This window comes from Elgaria multicarinata, chromosome 19 (assembly GCF_023053635.1).
Source record: "Elgaria multicarinata webbii isolate HBS135686 ecotype San Diego chromosome 19, rElgMul1.1.pri, whole genome shotgun sequence".
NCBI lineage: Eukaryota > Metazoa > Chordata > Lepidosauria > Squamata > Anguidae > Elgaria > Elgaria multicarinata.
This window is the reverse complement of record NC_086189.1, coordinates 19291958-19318800: the sequence shown is the minus strand read 5'-3', so window position 1 is coordinate 19318800 and position 26843 is coordinate 19291958. Positions and strand designations below refer to the sequence as shown.

The following is a 26843-nucleotide window of genomic DNA, read 5'->3' as shown; positions in this document are numbered from 1 at the left end:
GATAATTCCTTTCATTTCTTTTTTTAAAAAAGATTTTCTAGTCCTCAAGGTTATACGGTAGGGTGGCCATTTGAAAAGGGGGACGGGGCTCCCATCTCTTTTAACAGTTGTATAGAAAAGGGAATTTCAGCAGGTGTGATTTGTATGCATGCAGCACCTGGTGAAATTCCCTCTTCATCACAACAGTTAAAGCTGCAGGAGCCCTGCCCTCTTTTGTAACTAGTCACTCTACACAAAAGAAGGTAGGGTTCCTGCAGCTTTTGAAACCCCTCGGGTTTTTTTTGTCATGCTATGTCGGTTTGTGATATTCAAACAACACAAATCCAAAGTGTTCCAACACCTCATCTCAATGTACAGAACGAGATGCAATTCCAGATTCCCAGCGAGATTTACGAAGCTTCAACTTTTGGCTCATCTATTAGAAAAAAAAAAAAACGGTTCCATGAAGTCATCTCACACAAAGATGAAGTCTTGAATATGTTTATCTCCATATTCAAGACGAAATCTTTGTCGCCTCCTAGTGGCTCCAACTGACTGAACAGATTTAGAATCGCTTTTCCTTTCTCAACAGCTTTCATAGAGAGAAGCACAAGATGTTGTGGGAAGCCTGGTCAAAGTTGCGTGCTAAGTTCCTGGGCTTAAGACGGCCATTCGCCTTTAAAAGTGGCCATTCGCCTTCAAAGCCCAAAATGGCTTGGGACCCAAATACCTGGAGGAATCCCAAATACTTGGAGGAATCCACAAAGGTCTCCAAAGGAGGTCCTTCTTTGAATACCATTAGTGGGAGAAATGTATGTATATAAAAAGAAAAAAGCTCAAAGAGAGAGAGAGAGAGACTCAATGGGAGAAATACATTATGCATTGCCTTCTCTGTGGTGGTCCCCCAAGATTTGGAATAAAAACACAACATAAGAACATCAGAAGAGCCCTGATGCTGGATCAGACCAAGGGTCCACCTAGTCCAGCGTTCTGTTCACACAGTGGCCGACCCTCAAGCAGGACATGGATGCATCAGCAACCTTCTGCCCCCCCAAAAGAGGTATGATGGGCACCAACTTTGTTTTCATTTCGGTGCCAAGTTAAAACGTTTCCTTCTGCTTGTCAATGTTTTAATTTTAAAATGTTTGACCCCCCCCTTCCCCCAATGCTGAAGGAGCTCTTTCCCTCTCAATTAGGCATGTTTCACTCCTTTGGAGGCCAGGTCTACCCACAGCAAAAGCCATCAGTGTCACTCCAGCCCCATGGCTGGAGACCACTCACGGTATGGCGTGTGGGGCAGCTCCTTCAAGCCTCACCCTGAACTAGGCCCCAAATTCTTCTGCCTTCAGTGCCGCTGCCTGTGCTCCTGTGAATGCAAGGCTGGCCTCCTTCTTGGATGAGGTTGTGTCCAATGCAGGGACTTCCCAGTGGGGAAAGGCATTGACTGTCTCTGGAAGAAATCCAGGTCACGATTCCTGGAGGGGAGGCCTCCTAGTTCGTAACTCCTCTGGGCTGCACCTCTAGCAATGCCAGGAGATCTTCCCCTATTCTAGGGAGCTCTTTTGGTCAGGCAGTGCGTCTTTCCCATGGTCGCCATGGCCAACGCCAGCATCGTCACTACACTCCCCGTGGCTGGAGACCACTCATGGTAGAGAACGTGGTAGGCGCTCCTTCAAGCGTCACCCACTCCCACCACGGGAGGACAGGGCGCCTTCCCCCTTTCAACTGATGGCCATAGTGCTCCTGGACTGAAGCTCCTTTAGAGTTCTGACTGACACCCCGTGCGGATTCACTGCCCCACTGATGTCGAAGCCACCAGCCTCCACCGGCTAGACCGAAGAACAAAACCGGAGTTTCCGAACGCAATCCCAGGCCTCTGCTTACCTATCGCCCAGCTCCTGGGCGATGGCTAGGTGCTTGAGGTGGTACTCAATGGCTTTCTCATAGTCCTGGAGGAGGGTGTACGTGTTTCCGAGGCTGTAGCAGGACTGGGCTTCTACGGCTTGGTCTTTCAGCTGCCTGGAGAGATGTAGCGTTTTCCTGTATTGAAACAGATGGACGAGCTCATGAGCTAAATGAGTTTGAGTGAACAGTAAGCTCTGTCAGCACTCATACTGCTGTATTTCGTAGTTTGGGGGTACTCTTAGACCCATCTCTGTCGCTGGAGGCTCAAGTGGCCACGGTGACTCAGAGTGCCTTTTACCAGCTTCGACTGGTTCACCAACTATGGCCTCCCCTGGACAGGGATAGCTTGGCCACGGTGGTACAGGCATTGGTAACCTCAGGATTGGATTACTGCAACGCGCTCTATGTGGGGCTGCCCTTGAAGCTGCTCCGGAAGCCGGAGCCAGTGCAGAACAGTGCAGAGCTGCCCCGTTCCAGCATGCAACTCCTCTGCTGAGGGAACTGCACTGGCTGCCTATTCACTACTGGGCCAGGATGAAGGTTCTTGTACTTGTGTACAAAGCCCTAAGCAACTTGGGACCAGGAGACCTGAGAGAGAGAGCGCCTTCTCCCCTACCAACCTGCCCGGTCACTGGGGTCATCCGAGGGCCTGCTCCTGGTGGTTCCACATAGGCCCATCCTTCAATTGGAGTCCACCAGGGGAAGAGCCTTCAACGTGGTGGCTCCCCTCCTATGGAACTCCCTGCCTCTGGAGGTCAGCCAGGTGCCAACTTTGTATTCCTTCCGTCGCCTCCTGAAAACGGCATTGTTCCAGGAAGCCTTTCCTTAATAAACAGCCACAGTTCACTGTACATTTGGCTTCTTTTAAAATCTATTTTAACATGTTTATTCTGTTTTTATTTTATTTTATCTTGTACACCGCTCCGAAATTTTGAATGGGGAGTGGTATATAAATATTGTAAATAAATAAAATAAATAAATAATATGTCATCCCGTTTTACAGCTGGGGAGCACTGAGGCTCAGAGATGTACACTTGGCCCTTGGACAGGCTAGTTAGGATGGATGGGTCTGTGGCTGCCGTTGTAAACAACTGGGATGCAGAAACCCTGGCTGAGCTACTGCAAATCCCCCCGGAAGATCGTGAGCTATTTTTGCCCACCTGCTGCGTAGACAAAAAAAAAAATTCACGTGGAGGGCTGAGAGCACACAGGCACTTCCCTGTTAGCAACTGACAATATTAGCAGGACGCGTACGTCTCCCAAACCCAGCAATCTGCTTACTTGTAGTACTCCGCGGAGATGTCGAACCTCCCGAGGAAGATGTGGGCGTTGCCTAAATTGCTGTGCGCTCTCCTCTCGGCGGACTTGTCCCCAAACTCCTTGGCAATGGCGAGTCGCTGAAATGGAGGCAGGCAGAGAGCTCTTTAGCTGCTTGGACAACATCATCATTCGGCAACGGCACACGTGCTCCACCGCCGGCGGTCCCGACACACACATAGCAACTCAGAGAGCAAATCCAGAGATGAGAGAGGGAAGCGAGGCCATCCCAGCAGGCTTGCTAAAAGACTAGTTAGGGTGTTATTTTCCTCTTCCCTCCCCTTCGCTTTTTCCTTGTGTCTTTTTTAGATTGTAAGCTTACAGCCAGGGACTGTCTTACTGATAGCATGTAAGTCATTTGCAGAGTTCTTTTGGCTGAGGAATGAGATATAATCGCTTTAAATAAATAAATAATATATTTTCAAGCCCATCACCTTCACAGTAGTCATAATGGACAGAAAAGAAAGAAAGAAGTTCTCTCCATAATATTAACTCTACAGACAATACGGTGCTTTCCCCTGAAATGGCACAGCAGTAGCCCACCTTGTGGCAAATTACGGACACCCAAGCCAAAGACTTCCAGAGAGTCCAACATCGTCCTGGGAGTATTTTGACGTTTTGTCTCTTGCTCTCTGAAGCATTTCCAATTACAAACTGCCTGGAATGCCTTGGCAGAAGGGTAACGTATAAATGCAGCGAATCCAGAAGTAATAAAAGAGAAGGTGTCCGTCCATCAGCCACGTCCGTGAAAGCTAGACACCCGAAACGTGGGGTGCATACTAAGGGGACCCTAGGGGCATGTACCTCTGGGTTATTTTGTTTTTAAATCGCATTAATTAATTTTGATTAATTAAATGTGCCCGTGCAGTTGAAACGTGCAGTAACCTCTTTAGCCACTAGCTGGCAGGCTTCCCTAAGCAGGGCACAGCTTTGCAGTCCATACAGTTTGAAACCAGGGGAGATTAGGAGGCCGAGATTAGGAGGCGGGCTAGAAACACTGACACGCCTCACCTGCTTATGGAAGACGATGGCTTTGCTGAAGTTGCCCAGCAAATAGTGGGTGTTGCCCAGGTTCCCGTACGCCCGGCCCTGGGCAGCCCGGTCTCCCAGCTCCTTGACGAGGGACAGATTTCTCCTGGAAGACACCAGAGAGGGAGGCAGGATTGCAGCACTGGCGGCTTCTAGGCCAGGGAACGGAACCTTCCCTAAGCTGAGGCTATGAGATAGGAGGTGAGATGTGGATCCCTCTCCCTTTCCTGCCTCCACCCAAAGCCCAACATAGCCTCCAGGCCAGAAGCAGGGAACTGCGCAGGGAGCCCCTGTGAGCAACCTCTGCAAACATCTGCCCCCACCCCACAAATAACACCGCAGGAATGGGGGCACACGTGGCTTGCCTAGAATCAAGGTGCACGTACTCCCCACGGAGAGCTAGAAGAAGAGGACTGAATCACAGGAACATCACAAGCTGCCTTAGGCTGAGTCCAACCCTGGGTCCATCGATCCCGGGATTTTCAACACTGACAGGCAGCAGCCGCTCTGCAGTATTCCAGGCAGGAGTTTTTCCAGCCCTACCTGGAGCTGCTGCCAGGGATCGAACCTGCGACCTTCTGCTGGTAAATTCTAAGGCTCATGGTTCTGATAAAGGCGCTGCTTTAAAGTGGACGATAGAAGCTGCCTTCTACTGAGTCGGACCTTTGGTCCATCTCGCCCAGTGTTGTTGACACTGGCCGGCAGCAACGGCTCTCCTGGATTGCAGGCTGGATTCTTTCCCAGCTCCAACGGGGGACTTCCTGCCTACCCAGGAAGTGCTGTACCTCTGGCCGACTTTTAAACTGAGTGAGCGGCAAGACCGGTAGAAGATGTGCCATCCGGACACATTCCCCAGAGTCCATCCCTAAAAGGATTGCATAGTGGAAACAAGCAATGCTTGAAATCACTAGGATCCTCTGAACGTCAGATCGCTGCTCGCTCTGTGGGAACGGGAAAACTGCGCAAACCGAGCAGCGATCGAATGTGGAATTTGCCCAGATTCCCCAGCTTGCACCATCTCCATAGACTAAAGTGGCGCTGATTCAGTCTACAGGAGAAATTTGCTAAAATTCAGAAATTTGCGTCAAAAAGAACTGGGAAAGTTGCACAGATCGAAAGTGATCCCACGTCAGGCAATTTAATATTGTGAACCACTGAGAGATTTTACGATACCCACCCGTATTTAAATCCCACAAATAAAAAATAAATAAAATAATTTTGCAAGCAATTGCGGCTCGCATTCGGGGCTTCGAATGGGGCATGTCTGTATGTTTTGTGATCAAAAACTAAATTTTCAGACATCCTGAGATGGATCGCGGACACGTGGCTAGTGAGCCGGCTCACAGGGATTCCCAATAGGATTTCCAGTTGCTCACATCCGTGAAAAGGGATCGGTACTCACTCATAAAATTCCGATGCTTTTTCCAATGTCTCCCGAACCTCCGGAGGCAGCTGCCCTCGCTCCTGTGGTAAACTCCAAGACAGCTGCTTGCCTTTTGCATGATAAACATTGCCGATGTTGTACAGTGCCCTCGCCTCCCCTACCTTGGTGGGGAAAAGGGATTTTCCATTTAGTTCCATTTCATTTCTGCACTCGTTGTAAGGGCCAGACACCATATTCCTATCTTTCTATTGATCCCAGCCTTCCCCAACCTGGTGCACTCCAGCTCTGTTGGACTACAACTCCCATAAGCAGATAGCTCCTCGTGGCGGCTTCTTAAATGTGGAATTTCCTTCCTATGGGGACCCTCCAAAGCCTGAGCCTACACACCTTCTGGAAGCAGAAGAAGACCAATCTGGGGAGGCCTCATACATCCAGGAGTGTAACGTTCAGTCTTTCTTTCCATACAGGAGTACTTTCCCCCAACTTTTCCCTATTTGGAGGGTCACGTTTCCCAGGCAGCTACGCCCCCGTTTCCCGGGCCCTGACCGCTTTCCCCCATCCACTGATCGCGTGGTACTTTCCTGACTTCTGTGCATTTCCCCCCATTCCAAAAGGTTGCGATGCCTCTCCTTTTTAATTTTTTTTTATTAGACTACTAAATAAAAACAAATATAACAGTTTAACATACCATACATAGAAAAAAAAATCAGATACATAACAGATTACTTGAATATATAAATGTTAACATATAATACTTTATCCATAACATAATCCAACATAATCCATCATAATCCAACAAGTGCTCCCCCTTCCATTCGGGATCATTCCTGTTTCCAAAATCTTAATGCCTCTTCTGCTGGTGGTTTCCCACTTCCCTTAGAGAACACAAATATTAGGAACTGTTTCCAAATTTCATCAAATTCGTTCGTTTTTGCTATACCTCTTCTTACTTTTGCGATGCCTCTCCTAAGGTTTAGTTATGGGCGGTAAGAGCTTTAAGCTAAAATAGGCTGGCATTCTTAATTTAGCCCCACCCATTTTGCCTTTAGACACACCCCTTTTATCTTCAGCTCCACCCCCAAGACCTCGGGCTGAAAGACGTTCTGCAACTGTTTTCTACTTTAAATAGTCCATTCTAATTTGTTCTGCTGACCTTTTGGTGGCCAGGAGTAAAATAAGAGTGGATTTAATGAATGCAATTGGGATCTTAGGACTAAGACCAATCCTGTCAGATGAGAGACAATATATCTACATATATCCCATCCAACCAACCAATTCATCTGAAGCTTCCCTTGCCTAAATACTCTGCTCCAAGCACAATATTGAGGCGCCCACCCAGTCTTCTCTACAAGAAGGGCAAGTTTTCAGTTCACTGTACCCCACCACGTTTTCCTCGCTTAGGTACCAGGGCATTTCCGAAAGAAGAGGCTGGCTTTCCTGTACCTTGTCTCCTTGCTCCTGTGAAATGTCCAAGTGCCTCTGGCAACAGACAACGGCTTCGTCAAACTGGCCAAGGATTTTCAGCGTGTTGCCGAGATTACCGCTGGCTTTGGCTTCTCCGATGCGGTCCCCGATGGTTCTGTGGAGAGAATTGGATGACACAGCAGTTTTCTCCCAGGAGCGCAGCCACAAGGTTCCCCTCACCGATGTAACAACACTGATCGTTATGACCAGCCATCCAGGCAACACATTTGACAAATATCCCCCTTGTCCAGGGACCACGTCAAGGACTGGCACTTCGCGGGGGCCCATATCTGCTCCTCCTCTTCCCCATTGAAGCCTGCTTGTCCACTTGCCTCTCGCTCTGTCCAGGCAATGGGGTTGGTGAGAAGGAGGAGGAGGAGCAGATGTCAATGGCCACCATGCTCCCTGGCTCTCAAGCAAGCAAGTGGAAGCAAGGATGGGAACGAGGTTGAGGTGCAATTGCAGGTGGTGACCATGGCAATGAAAAGGTAGAGTCACTGAGGGAGGGGCCCCTTGAGGGTGCACAATGAAACCGGTCAGGGCCAGCGTAAAAGGTAGGCATGGTTGGGTACCTGTCGTTGGCCCAAGGGCCAATTGACAAGAGCCCTCAGGAGTTGCTTCTCCTCTTCCCCACTGCAAGGAAGAGGAGCAATTGCAACTGGTGGTGACAATGGTGATAAGAAGGTAGGCTCACTGAGGGAGGGGCCCATGGAGGGGGCCAAGGCCCCTCCAAAACCTGGAGGTGGACTACAGTTGCTACAGCCAGGGCTTGGCATCAGGCTGTAGAAGACGAGATAGCAAACTCACCCCTCCTATGAGAAACATAGCACTGAACCTACGGAACTCACCTGGCTAAAGTGAGATCATGCTTGTGGTATTCCAGAGCTTTGGAATACTCTTTCAAGTAGAAGTAGGCATTGCCCAGTTGGCTATAGATGGCACTCAGCGTCTTCAGATCTTCCGTCCCCACCTGTACGGCGGCTTCGAAGAAAGAAACTCCAGCGGTGAAGTCTCCGGCTTTGCACGAACGCTCTCCTTCCAGGGCTAATTCCAAGCAAGATGCCTCCATCCTACATGGGAAAATGGATAAAAAAGATCTTCTTTATTGTTTGTCACCTAAAAATCCCATGGCAGAGGTGAGATCAGTGGGATGGGGTGGAACATTTATGCATACAGCTCTTCGGGCATGCTAAAATTAGCATGGGAGTAGGTTTCAATGGCCTGGCTTGCACGTAACGCTAAGCCATGGACCAGGTGCGCACATCACAACAAACCAGGATTGTTGTTCTTTTACTATAAAAAACTTGGGTTGTTATGAATGAAACAGGACCAAGCGTGAGTGCTCGTTCCTGCAAACTGGGCTAAACCATAGGTTCTAACTCTAGGTTGTCTCTCCCACAACAACCCAGGATTCCTTTCACACTAAAGAACTCCAGGATGGAACGTGGCTGTCTGAAGAACCCTAGAGGGCCAGAGTGAGACCACAGGAGGCCAGGATTTGGTCTACAGGCCAAAGGAACCACAGCCCTGCACATGGGACCACCAAATGAATGTTGAAATAGAGTTCCCCAAAGTTCCTGCGCATGAAACATTACTGCATGAGCATAAACTCCGGAGTACTCCTTGCTGGGGTGGGGTGGGGTGAACCCATCAGTCCTGCCATCTCTCAGGCCTACTGCTCCATCTTGCCCATGAGAGAAGCAGCCAATGTTATCCTTGAAGGTCAGCCAGAGAAAATTCATCCATCTGGCACAAATTGAGAGCCTCGGACACTTTGGATTCAAGCAAGTGCCGCAGGCCGCCGTCTCTGGCGAACATGGTTGCCGAGCAACCACACCGTCCAGGCGAGGCCTGCAAACATGCTCCCAAGCGGACTTGCAGTTTCAACGCTTCTGCCGCCCATTTTCCTCTCATGGGCATTCTTTATATTTGAGAGCCTTGAGCTCTCTGTCTACTCCCATCTCTCTCTCTCTCTCTCTCTCATACACACACTGAATAGAATATTTATTTATTTCTGTTTCTATCCCGCCCTTCCTCTCAAGGGACCTTAAGGCAGCCAACAACTCATGCAAAAGTCATACAGCACGAACCCCGTTCAAACCATAACACTAAAATTACTAATTGATTGCAATAAATTACTATAAACGCTGTTAAAATCGTAACATTTAAATCACTAATTTACTGGCTGGCTGGGTAATGTTGGGAGTCAGTTGCAGGACTTCCCCCCCCATTTAAACATGCACAGGATTGCCCCATTATTGCATTAAAGTTCAATAAAACACAATCATGCCATAACAGGCAACTCAGAAGAGATGAGGAATAAGGCCCTGAACAGAAATTATATTCCATCTGTGTCTAGCAGCCTTATCTTTTCTCTCCATTTTTACTCTAGAGGAGGAGCAGGGTGTGTGATTCAGATGGAGTAGTGAGGGTAGGTGGACTTTTAAGAGCTGGATTGGGGCCCCTGCAGCTACTCTACAGTAAAAATGAACAAAAAACACAGCCACTAGACACAGATGTGGGGCATAAGAATATGTGCCAAAGAATACAGAAGGTTAAGAACTTAAGTCAGTGCTTGGGCAACTTCTAGCCTTCCAGATGTTTCCCTTGCAACACCCGTCAGCCCTAGCTGGCATAGCCAGTGGTGTGGGGTGTTGGGGAGTTCTAGGCCAAAACATCTGGACATCACAAGTTACCCAACCCTGACATAAGAGGAGACGGGCTGGATCAGTTGTTAACTGGTTCAGATACCACCATGCATGGTGTGGAGAACGTGGATAAAGAGACATTTTTCTCCCTCTCCTATAATACTGGAACCCAAAGGGGCCATTATCCCATGAAGCTGACACAGTCATGGAGGGTGAGGCTATCAATGGCTGCTAGTCCTGATGGCCATGGGCTGCCTCCCATATCAGAGGAACGATGCCTTTGTCCACCAGCTGCTGTGGAAAAGGAGCAAGAGTGTGCTGATGTGCTCATGTTCTGCTTGTGGGTTCTCCTTTGGGACAGCTGGTTGGACCTTCGGTCGGAGCCAGCATGGCTCTTCTGATGTTCTTGTGTGGATCAAAGGCCCGTCCAGTCCAGCATTCCAGTCACATCACGGCCTCTGGAAATGCTACAAGTGGAACATCAGCACAACAGCACTATCCTGCCCATGTTCCCCGGCAACTGGTATACAGTGGTTACCGATACCGGATGTAATGTATTGCCATCATGACCAGGAGCCATTGGCCATACCGGCTGAGAATAACGAGAGTTTGCAGCCCCAAACATCTGGAGGCCTCCACGATGGGCAAGGCTGACCGAAGAAGCGAACTTCACATCCGCGCATACGCAGGTTTGCACGCTGTCGTTGCGAGCGCTTGGCCGACGTTGCCACGGTTACCACTGAGCCTGGCACAACGCTACAGTTTCCTCGATGCGTGCAGTCTTTAATTAAAAATCTGTTTCTCTGAATCTCCGATGCACAAAATTACCATCAGTGCTCGTTTGCTACTTGAAGAGGGCATTCATGCTCTTCTTTTTATGTATATAAAAATAATGATAGCAGAAAAAAATCTACATCGATGTTGGAAGGGGTCCTGCTTCCCCCGGTGGTGTTCCTGCCTAATTACTAGTGAGTTTTTGTTGTTTATTCGTTCAGTCGCTTCCGACTCTTCGTGACTTCCTGGACCAGCCCACGCCAGAGCTTTCTGTCGGCCGTCGCCACCCCTAGCTCCCCCAAAGTCGAGTCCGTCACCTCCAGAATATCCTCCCTCCATCTTGCCCTTGGTCGGCCCCTCTTCCTTTTGCCTCCCACTTTCCCTAGCATCAGCCTCTTCTCCAGGGTGTCCTGTCTTCTCATTATGTGGCCAAAGTACTTCAGTTTTGCCTTTAATACCATTCCTTCAAGTGAGCAGTCTGGCTTTATTTCCTGGAGTATGGACTGGTTTGATCTTCTTGCAGTCCAAGGCATTCTCAGCGAGTATACTTTTTCAATAAAGCCTTTCCTATAGCAGACAACGCCTTCCACCACCCACTGTAACTGCCCCCAGGGCAGTTGACCTTACATCCAACACCTTTACTTCATGTGATGTGAGGACACACTGGCTTTTATTCTGACCTATATTATTCCCTCTATTAGTTTATCCCTTTGTAGCCATGAGCTGTGTTTATAAAACACAGAAATATGTATTATTTACAGAGTTAAGATGTTAAACAGTAAATCACTACTTTAAAAGCTCCTGTATATACATATCTATACCCTCACGCACACCCTCTATTGCCAGTTTAATCCTTTGCACACAAATCGTGCTCATTATCTATCTCTTCACTGACCTCGTCTATTCTGGTCACCTCCAGATAAGTCTACTGCAATGCACTGATGGTTGATCATTTGCTGTTTCCCAGGTATTGCGCTGTTCCCCCTGTCCCATTCTAAAAAATCAAAACGCCATTCCTAAAGCTGAGTTGCTGGCAGTATGGTAAACTATGCTGTTTCCTAGGGAGGTTGTGGGCTCTCCCACCCTAGAGGCCTTCAAGAGGCAGCTGGACAACCATCTGTCAGGGATGCTTTAGGGTGGATTCCTGCATTGAGCAGGGAGTTGGACTAAATGGCCTTAGAGGCCCCTTCCAACTTTATGATTCTATGTTTTTTGTCGCCTGCTCCATTTGCCTCCATCCCTGACCACCACTGGGTCATGGATAGCTGACGCACTCCCTACTCCTGCACGTACCTGCCCGAATTCTAAGACCATTTCTTCTGTGGTCCTCTTCTGAGTGTTGTCCCCAATATCCTGAAGGGAAAAGGGCCTTTTCTGTAGTGGCACCTCAAGTGTCCAACCCTCTCTCTTTTATCCTGCCCATACTGGGAACAACCACTTCTTATTCACTGTGGCCTTTTCGTCTTTTCTGCGCTTTTGCTGAAAAATTGCTGCTGTTTTCGCCACTTTTTATAGCGTTCAGTCGCAAAGGAATGTTATCGCTTCATTGTTTTTTTTATCGCGGGCTGCCCCGAAAGCTCATGTTTGAGCAGCGGGGTGGGGGGAGGATACTCCGTTGAGTAAAAGTAAAGAATCCAACTCAAACCAACGGCAGGGAAAAGTGGTTGCAGTTCACTGGGTATCGTGTTCACGCCTGCAAATCAATTAACCTCAACAAGCTGACGCTTCGAGCAAGCACACAATTGCCGGCGAGTAACAAAAGAGGCGCATGACAAGCAATTAATCAATTACGCAACCGCTACAGGGAAGGCAGTGGGGATCGGGGTGGGGGTGTGGTTTTTTTTTGGGGGGGAGGGAGGTTTGTCAAGGTCGCCTGGAAAGGAAACAGTTGCTTTGAACACCATCTGGCATATATGTGACCCAGGAGGCAAACTTGAGCACATCACCCTACCCTGGTGACCTCCGTATTTGTTGGACAACCACTCCCATCATTCTATACCAAAGAGCTTTAAAACCCTGCAACCCCTCCTCCCCTGCCCTTCACAGCGAGGGGATGAATTCGCCCTTTCGATTTACGTTTCTTCTCAAGACCAAAAGATACATAAATAACGCTCTCCAAATTCTCTGCGCCTCCTGCATTTCTCACGTTATACTCTTATCTACAGTTAGCCTTTCGATCTTATTAGATTTTATTTATTTAAAAATATTTCTTGGCCGCCTTTCAGGGCAAGTACCCTCCCGACAGTAAAACTCACAGAATAACAAACCAATGCAGTAATAAAAACAGTAAAAACAATAAAACGAACGAAAACAGCAACGGCAGCAAACCTTCCGAAAAACGGCCAACAGCAGCATAAAACAGAACGCAGAACTGCAGCGACAACCTCTTACAAGGTGTTACTGTAAGTACCTTTGGTGCAGCGTTTGAAACAAGCGTTTGTATTTTATTACATATTGAGCAAAATCACGGGATCCTGGATATCGACTGACCCATCGAGAGTGTCAATGAATCGTCTTAAAGCAGCCTTCCTCAACCTGGGGCGCTCCAGATGTGTTGGACTACAACTCCCAGAATGCCCCAGCCAGCTGGCTGGGGCATTCTGGGAGATGCAGTCCAACACATCTGGAGCGCCCCAGGTTGAGGAAGGCTGTTGGAGATTGTGCAGATGGCTGGGATTTGGAATCCAGGATGAGGTTCTCCACCTTTGACTTAAACAAACGTTGTTTGATGGCAGTAGAAAGATTCTTCACCCATTATTCCCAGCCAGCCAGCATGGTGGCCATGGGGAATCCCATTCCTCCCAGCCAGTGGTCAATGGGGATGTTGGAAGTTGCAGGCTGATACGTCAGGTAGTTTAGAAAACAGCCACAGACATTCTCCATCCAACCACAGCCCCAAATCAGCGTTTTCAGAACCAGCACAACAAAGCCTCCAAGTTAATTTCTGGGGAGTTAAAGAATTGCTGTTCAGGAGTAAATGAGCCCGTTTGCAAAGCCATCGCATGGCTCGAGAGACAAAATGCACACATGTAAAATTAATGCGCCAAAGCTCAGAGCCAAATGATGACTCATCACACCTGTGATGGGCTTTTTGAAAGAATCTGGATCTGGCCCTGAGCTGCCCAATGCTGCGTTTGCCTCCATTTGGTCTCCACATTTGCAATTTGGGGCTTTTCTCTTCCAAACGCTGTTCCTTGGTGGCACCTGCTCATCACATCAGGGCACTGAGATATCAAAATGCAAGCTTGCTTTGTGCTTTTGTCTTTTCGTGTTCATTTCTCCAATGCATTGTTCTCCCACTCACTGTGTGCATTTTTTCAAAAAGACATTTTTCCCCACGTCGATTTCTCAAACACGCATTTCCCGAATGCGATATATTTCGTTCCGCAAACTGCAATATGGGGTGGAGGACGGCAGACTACGTCCGAGGCTACGCTCAGATCCAGGAGGTGTGATCTGAATAAACTTTGTTCAAAAACTATCCGGAACGGGAGGGGTTGTGGGAAGAAAACACACACACACACAAAAAACCCTCTGGCCAGGAGCTGAATTTCTCATAGAGATTTGAAGAAAGCGGAAAGGTCTTTTTGCAGCTCTCCAACGGACTACAGCCAGAGCGCGTGCTCGCTTTGCAAGATGGCCTGAGGTCGCAGGAGACAATACGGCCCTTGAAGAAAAAGCTGGAAGCGATGCAGAAGGCATCCGTGGTGAGGCCTCTCGCTGACTTATGTCCCTCTCCAAGAGATGAACAGCTCCCTTGGGAACTGTGCGGGACAACAAAAGAAGCAGCTCTCCGGAACACAAGGAGCCTTTTCCTCACTCAGGAACGCTGCCAAGCTGCTCCCAAACCGGAAGGAGAGCGCCTGGCCTCTCACCCCACGGCAGGAGGGAGAGAAGCCGGGCCGCTGGAAGGAATGCAGGCACCAAACCGCTCTCGGAAAGTGCAGCCGTCTCCTCTACCCAACAGGCAAAGGCGCTTGAGGGAGTGTGAGGGAGCAGAGGCGCTTTGGACGGCAACGCCCAGCAATCCTGAGTATCGGCCGTGCTGGCAGGGGATGATGGGTGTTGAAGTCCAAAATAACTGGAGGGCAGGAGGGAGGGGAAGGTCTCCTACACACACACCCCGGCCCACACAAAAGCCTGCTTGTGAGCATCTCGGAGGAATTTCCGTGGCTGCGCTTGGAGACTATGGGGGAGCCGAGTCTGTTGGTGCTGCCGCAACTGGCTAAGAGTCTTGTGGTGTTGGGAAGATGACTACATTTAGAAAAGTACAAACTCCAATACCCTCATAGTTCAGGGGGGTTGAACCTCCCTCCCTTTCTCCCATTTGCTGATCATTCGGTGGTTTCTGGCTTTTAAGCCATTTTTGCCTTCTTTCCAAAACACTGAAAGGGTTAGTTTCTGGTAGGAAGACCTTTCATCTAAAAGAGCCTGGTTCGCCCTGCCCCCTTCAGCAAACCTGCCATTGGGAGCACCTCGGAAATTAACCCAGGGCTTCCGCACAGGTCTTCCCCATACCTTAAAAGGTTGAAATGCCTCTCCTAAGGCATAATTGTCTGTTGTTATTTATTATATTTCTATACCACCCCATAGCTGGAGCTCTCTGAGCAGTTTGCCAAACATTAAAAACATTATACAAAAATTAAAACCATAAAAACACACAACAGACAGTTACACGCAGAGGCAACATACATCTAAAAACAACTTGGAGCAATTAACCGAACGGTAAAAACAAATCCAGGGTCAATTCCAAACTCATCGCATGCCGCTAAATGCCTGGGAAAAGAGAAAAGTCTTGACCTGGTGCTGAAAAGATAGCAGTGCAGCCATCAGGCAGGCCTCATTGGGGAGATCATTTCAAAATTGGGGGGCCACCACTGAAAAGGCCCTCTCCCTTGCTGTTGCCTTCTGAGCCTCCCTCGGAGTAGGCACCCAGAGTGTAGTGTACGGGCACGATCAGGTCAGGAGAGGCGTTCCAGCAGGTATGGTGGTCCCAAGCTGAGTACAGTTTTTTAGCTTAGAACCAGCACTTTGAATTGGGCTCGGAAACATACAGGCAGCCAATGCAAGCAGGCTAGAGTTACTAGCACTAAGAGTTTTAAGCTGAAATAAGCGGGTATATTTTGGTATTCCTGCCAGTTCTCTCCTCCCCCATTCCCACTGGAATGTGGCTTCTAAGAGCTTCTCCAAACTGGAATTCGGACATCAGCCTGAAAGAAGTTCGACATTCCAGGTCAACTATGGCTGCCAGTTGAGGATATCAACACTTCACGCATCTGGGGAAGCGCCGTGCAGACCACAGAAGCGCATGCCATGATACATAAACTCGTCTCGGAGGTGTGCCACATGACTCTTTGTTGTTTGCGTTGGAGACCCGGGGCTGCTCCTTGGTCTGATCCAGGAGTACAATTTTTGATGTTCTTCCTGCCGTGCTGAAACCAGATATTTCTTCTTGGCGAGCCGATGTTTGTGCGTGCGTGTGAAGCCTGGCTGCGGCAGCAACTCCCAGTAGCACCCATCTGCTCACGGTTTTCTCTGTGCGGAGGAGAATCAGCAACTGTATTTACCCGACACGTTTCGCTCGCAGCAACGTCAGTCAGAGAAAAGCCGGGAGGCGAGAGACGGCGCTTGATTTGGCCGGCCGGCGGGTGCTTCATCAATCCCGACTCGCTCGCAGGCCACGCCAGGAACCGGTTGCCAGGAAATGGCTCCTTTCATCTAGCTGGGAACTCAGCGTCCGGGCTGCTCACATCCATCCACATATCGTGTGGTCGGACTTTGCACAGCGTAATTATAGAGGGAGCCTCTCCTGTTCCTCATGAAGCGCTTGGCTTGGATTTGGGACTGTAATGGCAATCAGATGCAAAATCAGCTTTCCCTGATCCAGGGCCTTCCAGATGCGTTGGGCGGCAGCGGCTCCTGTTCAGCCTGCCTGGCTGTTGGAAATTATGGGGGTTGTGGCCCAGCACAGCTGGTGGGCACCAGGCGAGGAAAGGCAGAACTAGACAGGCCTTTTCTCTGATCCAGGCAAGCAATTCCTATGAGAGCTTGTAACTTTTCCTTACTTCTGATAGATGCCATGGCTGCATTCACACGCAACAAGAAGCCAGGCTTCTCCTGCTAGCATGAACTGCTCCACCAAGGCTACAGAACCAAGACTGGGTGGCAGGCCAGACACCCCCACCCCCAACACAAAGCCCTCAGTGGGCTGTATGATGATGGAAAGGGCAGCAATGCGTAGGAGAATCCCTGCTGTTATTTACAATCTAGGGTCGGAGATAACAGCGGGAGTTCCTCCCCTGCACTTCCTCCCCTACTCCAGTAGGGGGGCATGTGGAGGGGCGGGGCTTGTAGAACTGAGGGGGTGGAGCCTCTGCAGGCCAAACGTGGCCCACCTGCTCGGGATTCTACATCCATGAGTGAAACTAAACAGAAACTGGATGGTTACCGTGTTCAGCCGAAACTGGCTCTCTTTGCAAGGCAGGATCACAAACCAGGGTTTGTTCCTGGCTTAGATATCCAGACTTGTTTGGGAGCAGCCAAGAATCTGGGGGACGACACGGTCAGCTTTCGATTCCTGGTTCGTTGAGTTAGTCGCTCTGGTGCAGGGTGTTGTTTTGCCCCTTTCAGGCGGAAGGGCCCAATTCCATTTCAAAGCTGCCAGGGGTCAAAGGCAAAAGGCTGCAAAAGCCAAAAAAAATACCTGCAGATTTTAGCTTACGGCTCTTCTTACGGCCAGTCATGAAGCTTTAGGGGAAGGAAACCAGCCAATGATTGACCGGTGCGGAAAAGAGGGTGCGTGGCTATCCTGGAAACTCGTATAGAGTCACGATAGAAACTCAGGTGCGCCGGATCTGGCCCCTCGGACCTGAGGTTCCCCTGCTAGTCGGAGGATTCCAGTGGGTGCAACCCGGCTGTGTCCATTTCACAATAAGCCAGAATTCCCCAGAATTCCGGCTTTCCACAGTAGACAAACGCCATCTTTCTTGCCCTGCTGTCCTCGTCACGCCTGCTTCCAGGAACGCTCCCACACTCACAGGACGCACGTATCCCCCCTTTGCCATAATGCTCTCTCTGTCCTTGGCTTATGTGGGGGGCCTTTGTCGTCTCCTTCCGCTCTTCTCCTTTTACGTCGTGTAAGATTTGCGCACCGCCTCACGCACGCTCCCTTCCCCAAACTGCTATATATGCAGGCGATGTAGAAGGGACGGAGCGCCATGGGAAAAGGACCCTCCCTGTTCACGGAGAAGGCTGGATGTGGGAATTGCACAAAATCAGAGTACGGCCTTTCTAAAAAACATCGAGAAGCGACCGTTTTTCAAAAATGAATAGTTTGGTATTCATTGGAACATTTTTGGAATCGAAATTGGATTCAGTCCTTGGTCTGAAAGAGTTTCGGCATCTCCTCTTGTAAAGGTTAAGACGGTTTGTGTGTTTTTTAAATGAATTTCGCCACGCTCCGCCTGCAATATCCACAATGCTTGCAGATATACAAAAATGTACACAATCGTCATTTCCGTCCTCACACGGGAATCGATGGAAATGGATGGAAATCGACGGCGTCAAAGGCACCCCCTGGAATCCAACGCAGGGACGTGCAAAACACTAAGTCCTAAGGGCTGATTTTTCTGTTAAAAAAGGGAGTTGCAAAGGGAGCAGGGGGCGAATTAAGAGCAGAAAAAGCCCAGAATCAGGTAAGCCCCATCCAGGGACACCAGCGATATGTAACCAACCAACCCTTCCCCCAGCAAATATCACATGAAACCAAGCGAGGACAAAGCTGGGAACTGCGTCAGCACAAGGTCACTCCAGTTGCAGCAAAACCTCGAACAAAACCCTATAATTTGGCGCTCTCTAAGTAGTGGGTTGCAATTCAAGAATGCTCTCACCCATTCCCTTTGCCCGGCGGTAGACAACAGTGGCCCCCGTCAGTAGCCCGCAATGCCCCCGAGCGGTCATTAATTTTAGCTTCGACGCTACTTTTTTCTTTCTTTCCAAAGATCCAAAATACCGGGGACTCGGACAGACCGCCCCAGCGTCTGTTTTGACAGCTGCAAGCGTGGTCTCTGGGCCCTGGAAGGGGCGACAGATTGCCGGAAGCAACACAGCAGGAATAGCCAGATGGACAATAAGACCCATAGGCCAGGGGATGGTCATGGCGTCCAGTTGAGCCACTGAGCATTTCCAAGGACCGTGATGCATTCCGCACACTAAATTGGTGAAGAATTCATCAGACCCAAACTACGTGCGTTCCTTGCCCCGGGGCCATCGCAAAAGAAATCTCTGGCCCTGGAGACATGCCAGAGTCTGAGCCCGAGCATTTTTGCAAAGACACGCGCGCGCACGTGTTTCCGATTTTGTGGCGGTAGACTCTTGATCGGCAAGAATGTGAACGGGAGGACAACACAGAATTGTTCTCCAACCTGAAGGACTCATGCCGTCCTGCCACCACAAGTCACATTTGTCCGGCCGCTTGCTGCTGTCGGGAGCATCATGTTCAGAGAGCGCATCATGCTCAGAGATTCAATCCCCAGCATCCCCAAACTAAAGAGTCAACAAGCGTAGACCAGGTCTCTGCAACCTCCAGACACAATTTAACACAATTTTGGGGCTTCAGCCTCCAACAGCCCTAGCCAGTGAACGGTCAGGAATGATGGATGTTGTAGTCCAAAAGGCCTGGGGAGCACCAAGCCGGTGTAGACTGGAGCGCCAGAGATGCTCTACTCCTGGGGTAGACAGCTAGATTCCCCCTTTTGGAGTCGGCAGCGCCTCAGTGTATTTGTGGGTCTGTCACATGAGAGAAATGTTCACTCCAGGCATGAGGAGGCTGGGCAAAGGCACTCAGCAAAGGACAGAAGGACTGAAGAAGAGCCCTGATGCTGGATCCGACCAAGGGTCCATCTAGACCAGCACTCGACTCCCACAGTGGCCAACGGCACCCTCCCACCCATGTTCCTCAGCAAGTGGTGCACACAGGCTTACTGCCTCTGCTACTGGAGGAAGCCCAGAGCCATCAGGGCTAGTAGCCACGGCTGGCCTTCCCCTCCTCCAGGGTTTTATCCAACCCCCTTTTAAAGCCGTCCACATTGGTGGCCATCACCACATCTTGTGGTCACAAATTCCATCGTTTTACGATATCCTGTGTGAAAAGGTCCTTCTTTTGATCTGTCCTGAATCTCCCACCAACCAGTTTCATGGGATGTGACCCCTTTGGGTTCTAGTGTTATGGGAGAGGGAGGGACCCCCCCCTCCACTTTCTCCACACCAGGCATCATTCTATCCACCTCTGTCCTGTCTCCCTTCAGCCACCTCCCCCCCCCCCAAGCTAAACTGTCCCTGCTGTTGTCACCTTCCCTCCCGTCCTGTCTGCCTCCGGAGAATCACCAGGCCGGGAGGAGAAGAGAGAGGCCCGCCGGATCCTTCGGCTAGCTTGACCCCGGAACGGCTTCCTTGCAAAAACTGTCCCTGGGGAGGAGCGGCATGTTAAAGGAAGAGAATGCAAAGGGCAGAGGAAATGAATGGGCTGCCTCGGTCTTCCCATGCTGGGCAGGCATGCCTTGCTCACAACGCCCCCCCCCCCAAGACACCACCTCCCCCCCACTTGGCAGGTGTGTAGCATAACAACTTCCATCATCCCCAGGGGGTAATGGGAGTTGCAGCCCAACCCATCCGGACAGTGCCAGGCTGGGGGTAGGCTGCGAAGCCCATGCTGCCTGGGGAATGATGTGAGTTGTAGTCCAAGCCACCTGGGAGGGCACCAGGCTGGGGAAAGCATGCTGAAGGATGATGGGAGTTGTAACACAAGATGTATCGGGGTGCCAGGTTGGGGGAGGCATGCCAAGGGATGATGGGGCTTCTAGTCCGAGCCATTGGAGGGCACAATATTGGGGAAAGGCATGCTGATGAATGATGGGAGTTGTAGTCCAATATGTCCCACGGGTGCTAGGTTGGGTAAAGGAATGCCGAGGGAGCCTGGGGACCTGTCCAGCCCATCTGGATGGCGCTGGGTTGGGGACGATGGGCGTTGTAGTCTTAGGATGTCGTGGGCGCCAGGGAAGGGTCTGCGAGAGGGAGGGACACCTGCAGGAGTGCCATGTGGCGGGGGGGGGCATGTGCCCCCGCGTTTCCCGGCCGCCTCCGCCCACCTCCCCACTCCCGGTGTGTTTGCAATCGCGGCTGGCCGCCCCCTCCGGGAGAAACTTTGCCCTTTCTGGGCTGTGCTTCCCCCCCCACACACACAACGCGCCGGCGTCCCCCCCCCCCCGGGCACCTGGAATGCAGCCTCTTGCTGGACGAGTCCTGGAAGTGGAAAGGGTCCTGGGGGCCCAGGAAAGACATCGCCGCCCCCTCCTTGCCTGCAGCCCGGGACTTGGGAGTGCGGGGGGGGGGATCGTCTCTCCTCCTCCTCCTCCTCCTCCTCCTCCTCCAGCCGGGGGCGGCGGCATCTGCGAGGACGGGGATGCGGAGCCGACTCCGGCCCCGCCCTCGGCGCTGACGTCAGCGGCCCCTCCCGCTCACCCCCCCCCCCCGCGAGGAGCGACGGGCAGGCTGGATGGCTGCAGACTCCCGCCCCCCCCCCGCCCGACACACACACACACACACTCACTTTGGGCGCAGGAGGGTTTCCTCGCGAGGCAGGCAAGCGCGCAGAAAGGATCGGGCTGGAGGTTTTCTTTCTTCATTTCTTTCCACTCTCCGCCACCCCGCTCACCGCCCCCATTTCCTTCAATCTAAAAAGTCAGCAGAAAGATCTCTGAAAGAAGAGAGAGAGAGAGAGAGACAGACAGAGAGAGAGAGAGAGAACTGTAATCAAGCGACTCCTTTGGGTCCTGGACTCCGCTTCATCCTCCCCCTCCACCCCCCTCCCTGCAAAAAAGAAATAAATAAAAACTTCCCCCATGAGGACTAGAAGCATATCTTAATTTTTTTAAAAAAAATGGGTAGAAGAGAAAAAGAATTATGGTTTTTCAGAGGGCGATCCTATAAGTTGTCTGCTCAGAAGTAAATCTCGAGGAGTCCAGTGGTATTTACTCCCGGGTAAGTGGGTACAGATGGATTTCTCCCTCCAGAGATCTTCCAGCTTTGGCTTTAAGGAAAGGAAAAAGAAGACCAGGGTGGGGTGGGGTGGGGTGGAAAGGCCGCCCCCTTTGCCAGGAAGAAATCCCAGCCTTATCCGGGCTGGTGGGGCAGGATGTGGAGGGGGTGCCCTGTGTGTGTGTGTTTGCTTTTAACCTCAGAGCAGTGATTCATCCCCCTGCTTCTCTGTTTCCGTGGAAGAGGACAGCCTCCCCTAGAGTGCCAGGGAGTTGTAGCCCAAACCCATCTGGAGGGCTCCAGGTTGATGTGTGTGTGCTGGAATGGCAGGCATCACCCCCAACCGCAGAGCAGATACACACGAGAAAAGAAAGTTCAGCCGGGAAAACTTTTCCTATCCCCACCCCGGCATATTGGGGGGGGGGATGGGCCCAGCCTTTCGGGAGTTTTCCATGGATGAAGAGAAGACCAGCCCTGTAGCGCGCGCGCACACACACACACACACACACACACACACACACACACACGGGGCCTTCCAGATGTTTTGAATTACATCTCCCAGAACTCCTGGGGCTGATGGGATTTAGGCATATTGGAAAGAGTCATCTCCTGAGTTAGCCTCAGTCCACCTAGCCCAGTATTGTCAACACAGGCTGGCAGCAACAGCTCTCCAAGGTTTCAGGCTGGAGTTTTCCCAGCTCTACCTGGAGATGCTGCCAGGGTTTGAACCCAGGACCTCCTGCCTGCAAAACAGGGACTCTACCACTGAGCAATAGCCATTCCGCCAAAAAACCACAAAGTGAAGTTACTAGTCCTCATGGTTCTAGTAACTGCTTTAACTGCTTAAAGTAGTTCATAGGAAGCTGCCTTAAACCGAGGGAGACCCTTGAAACTGGGGAAACCATTCAACACATGATGTGCGCCGGGGTTTCCAAACTGTAGCCGGAGAACCATGTGTGGCTGCCGGCCAGTTCAGCTGCCTCACTTGAGCCAGAAGAAGAAGAAGAGATGCCAGTTCCTTATGAAGCTCTGGGCATCTTCCCTAATTAGCCAATGGTAAAAGCAAAGAGGCAAGCAGAGAGAGAGAGAGAAGAAGAAGAAGAAGAAGAAGAAGAAGAAGTTGTTCCTCTTTATTTGGCCCTGGTTAGGCCTCATCTAGAGTATTGTGTCCACTTCTGGGCTCCACAATTCAAGAAGGACGCAGACAAGCTGGAGCGTGTTCAGAGGAGGGCAACCAGGATGATCAGGGGTCTGGAAACAAAGCCCTGTGAAGAGAGACTGAAAGAACTGGGCATGTTTAGCCTGGGGAAGAGAAGATGGAGGGGAGACATGAGAGCACTCAGTCGTTGAAAGGTTGTTACACAGAGGAGGGCCAGGATCTCTTCTCGATTCTCCCAGAGTGCAGGACACGGAATAATGGGCTGAAGTTACAGGAAGTCAGATTCCGGCTGGACATCAGGAAAAATTTCCTGACTGTTAGAGCAGTATGACAATGGAATCAGTGACCTAGGGAGGTGGTGGGCTCTCCCACACTAGAGGCCTTCAAGAAGCAGCTGGACAACCATCTGTCAGGGATGCTTTAACGTGGATTCCTGCGTTGAGACACCAAATCCACCTTTGGCCACGGAGGATTAATCTTCAAGCTTTGCTTTTATGGATCAGGTCCCACGGTAAAATGAAACACAAGCAAATCTCCTTGCGCCAGGCTCTGAGCCAGGAGGTTGTCCGTCCGAGCGATCGCCTCAGCCACAAACTCATTCGGTGGTCTTTAAAAATCTCCTCCTGCAACTGTGGACGACACAAGACTAGCCTACACCGCTGGGTTGTTGTAGCGATGACTGGGACCTGCATATGCTTTGAGCATTCAAAAAAGTGCTGCAGAAATAGTATATCTTGTTATTATTGTTGTTTTCTTTCAATGAAAAGCAGGATTTTTTAAAAAAATACTTTAAGAAGACCCTGTTATCATGTATTCCATATGCCTCTTTCTGCTTTTATTGCTGCCTCATCAGCCTGATTTACTCTGACAGCAAGGTCTTTAGTCCGGCTGTGGGGCCGGAATAAGGAAATGCATCCCTCTCTCTGTCTGTCTCTCTCTTTTTTACCTGTTCATTCTGCTCTTGTCTCAAAACTCCATTTTACTACAGTCTGTCACCATGGAAACAACATCTTCTCGGCATCGGTCCAGGCCATGTGCCATGGAGGCAGCTGTGTTCCTCAGCCTTTGGATACTGGTCACATACCACAGCCGTCCTCAATCTTGACGCATCAGACTACCACTCCCATCAGCCTGGCTGGGGCTGATGGGACTGGTAGTCTGACACGTCTGGCAGGCGGCAGGTCAAGGGAAGCGGTCAGATAATATCAGTTTGGTACCTGAAACGTCTCCGAAGATGAAGAACTATATTTCTGACACAGAAAAAGAAAAAGAAACTCTGTCTGGTTCTCTGCATAGAGCCAAAAGGCATTCATGGCCCTGAGTGATGTTGTGGTAAAGGGAGAGGAGACAGATTTGTCATGCAGAGAAGCATCTTCCGTTCCTGGAGCATCGTGAACCCGACTGAAGCCGGAGCTGTTCCCCGTTCTGTGGCTGAACAGGCTTTTAAAGAAACGTGTGACACGTGACGGCTTCTCATCCTGGAACGCTGTTGATAGGGGAATCTGGAAGGAAACCTGAATGCTTGTCCCAGGCAACGCAGGCTGTCCCCTCCATGTGAAGAACTAACCATGGGGGGAAATTAGGGATTCAATCTCATACCCCTGGGGAGGAGGTCGAAACTCAGCGCTTCGGTCGAAATCCACCTCTCCAAAGTTTTCTATATGGCCACACCTACTTCCTTTGGCTCCGCCCCTTTGCCCCCACACCAATGGAATGCGCCCCCCCCCAGCTTCTCTGGAATGGAATTCGGCCTGTGGGCTGAAAGAGGTGTCTGGCAGGGAACTTGGCCAGCTCTGGACTGAGTGCGTTCACAAAGTGCCATCTTATTCCCTTTCAGGGTAAAAATCCTGTAAATGAACAAATAAATAGATCTCCAGGTAGGAAAGCCCCCCCTCCCCGAAACCCCGGGGAGCCGGTGTCAGAACTGGTGCCTGAGTTTTGGTATGTTTTTTTCCCTCCTCCCTCCCAGTCCATTTTCCTTTAGACTCATCTCTTTTAGATTGTCAGCCTGAGAGCAGGGACTGTCTCCTGATCCATCTTTGCATGCTGCTTTTGGGGCATTTGAGGGCTGAAGAGCGGGTTTAAAAAATGCCATAAATAAATGAACAACTTAAGAGATGAGAAGCAGCATTTGGGGCGGGGGGCAAGCGTGGAAATAAATGCTTCTGTGTATTAGAAACATTTCCTGATCTGATATATTCCCAGCGACCTATACGTTTGGCCTCAATCTTGTGAACCACCCAGAGAGCTTCGGCTATTGGGCGGTATAAAAATGTAATAAATAAATAAATAAATAAAATAAAATAAATAAATAAAATAAATAAAATCGCTGCTTGCCTCCTCTTTCTCTTGAATATAATGCAATCCGTTTGAACTAGAGCTCTCCTTATTCTCCTGTAACCAGCCACAGATCCTGCTATGGGGCAGGGGAGGGTGCGTTGCACCTGCAGGTCCTTAGCAGCCTCTGCTTGGCAGCCGTCAACAAAGGCGCGTCTCCTTCCCGCCTCGGCGACCGCCTCTTCACCTGCCTGGGTCTGCAGTTGCTTTTCCTACCTGCTCACTGCTTGCAACAGGTGGAGAGCTGCAGAAGGGAAATGTCCTGGGTGCCCGTTTTCAGGAAGCAGGTAAATGAGTTGCTGGAGGGCAAGGTGCACCTGTGTGTGTCTCTGTGTGTGTCTGTGTGTGTGTGTAGGTCAGCATATACCATTAAGAACCCTTTGGTTCGTGGGTCGGCATCTCCTGATGTAAAGCAACACCAGAAGGTAGAATTGTCACCTGGGAGGTAGAACTGTCACCTTGTCATTTGGACAAGGCGTCATTCCTGCCAGGCTTTCAGGGAGGAAAGGGCTTTAGGGACAGATTACAACTCCGCAATTGAGAAATCAACCCCTTGGGCCGGCAAGCGGAGGCCAAATGCCACCATATCAGGATCTCGACCCAAGCATGATTTTAAAAATAAAATAAACCTGAAAGTTACCATTCTTTAGGGGCTGGCGTGGAACAACCAGAGGGTAAACAGGAATCCTCTAGAAAAATACAGAGACATCTAGTCCTTGGGTAACCAATGGATCCAAGGGCGAAGCATGCTTTAGGCCGACGAAACACTTTCTGCCAATTTCCTCCTCCTCCTCCTCCTCTCTGTCGTCGTAGAAAATACCAGCTTTCTGGCATGCCCAGGCTTGCGAGTGTTTGTACACACAGCTGCTTGGGAGCGAAAACATTAATCAGCGGCGTCTTGGCTGCCAGCAGCCAAAAGGCTATAAAACGCACCATATGGTCCCCTTCGGGGTGGCGCTGGAGAGAGACGTGTGCCTCTTTCCTCTCCCTGTACGGTTGCGGAGGGATGGGGGCCACGTTGACCGTCCCACGAGGGTCGACGTACCAGGACGCCGGATGTTAGGAGAAGGCTGACGCAAGTTCAGGTGAGTGGTGGATTATCAGCAAGGAAATCTACATTGCATAGGAGTGTCCAGAAATCTCTGGCCCACCAGCTTCCTTGGCTGTTATCTCTGATCACCGGTCAGAGGTAACAGGGTGCTGAAAAGCAAATTAACCTTGAACTACCCTGGAAACAATCTGGCTGTTGCAAAGCGCTTGAGCTGTGCATTTGGTAGGCAAGGATAGGGTGACCATATTTGGGAAACCAAAAAAGAGGACACCTAGTGTGTGTGTGGGGGGGGGAAGCAGCTTTCTGAGTCCTGCAGAAAGTACGTTATTCCCCCACCACCTTAAAGAACCCGATTGGAGTGGAGGAGGGGAAAGGATTTCATTCTGCACCACCACCATCCACTCCAATTGGGGCCTTTTCTATAATGTCCACGAATGACCCACTTTCCCCTTTAAGACCTCGGGGTGGGGGAATGATGTACCACTAGAAAGCATGTCATTCCCTCCTGCCATGCTAATGGCAGCCTTAAAGGGGAAGGTGTGTCATTCCAGGACATTATTGAAAATTATAGAAAATGCCCCCTGACACCATGGAAAGAACAAAAGCCAGGACAAATCCGGGGAAATCCTGACAGTTGGTCACCCTAGGCAAGGAGAGCTACTTCCTTGTGAGTAGGCATCCAGCAACTTGGGACTTGGGGCATTCTTTGGAAGTGCTACTGTCAGCTTTTCCCCACAAGTGGATGTGCAGAAGCCTTGCCCT

At 50.4% G+C, this 26843-nt stretch overlaps 1 protein-coding gene across 1 annotated transcript in view; it reads right to left on the bottom strand.

Moving 5' to 3' along the window:
• Window positions 1–20837, bottom strand: part of GPSM1 (G protein signaling modulator 1) — a 57647-nt gene extending 36810 nt beyond the window's left edge. The window contains exons 1-7 of the mRNA XM_063144665.1: window positions 20771–20837; window positions 7927–8148; window positions 7058–7193; window positions 5633–5775; window positions 4213–4336; window positions 3166–3281; window positions 1864–2019 (exon numbers count right to left, since the gene is read on the bottom strand). Of these exons, the coding sequence (XP_063000735.1) occupies window positions 1864–2019; window positions 3166–3281; window positions 4213–4336; window positions 5633–5775; window positions 7058–7193; window positions 7927–8147 (896 nt within the window). The 5' untranslated portion in view covers window position 8148; window positions 20771–20837. The remainder of the gene's footprint in view (window positions 1–1863; window positions 2020–3165; window positions 3282–4212; window positions 4337–5632; window positions 5776–7057; window positions 7194–7926; window positions 8149–20770) is intronic.
• Between the last annotated feature and the right edge of the window lie 6006 nt (window positions 20838–26843).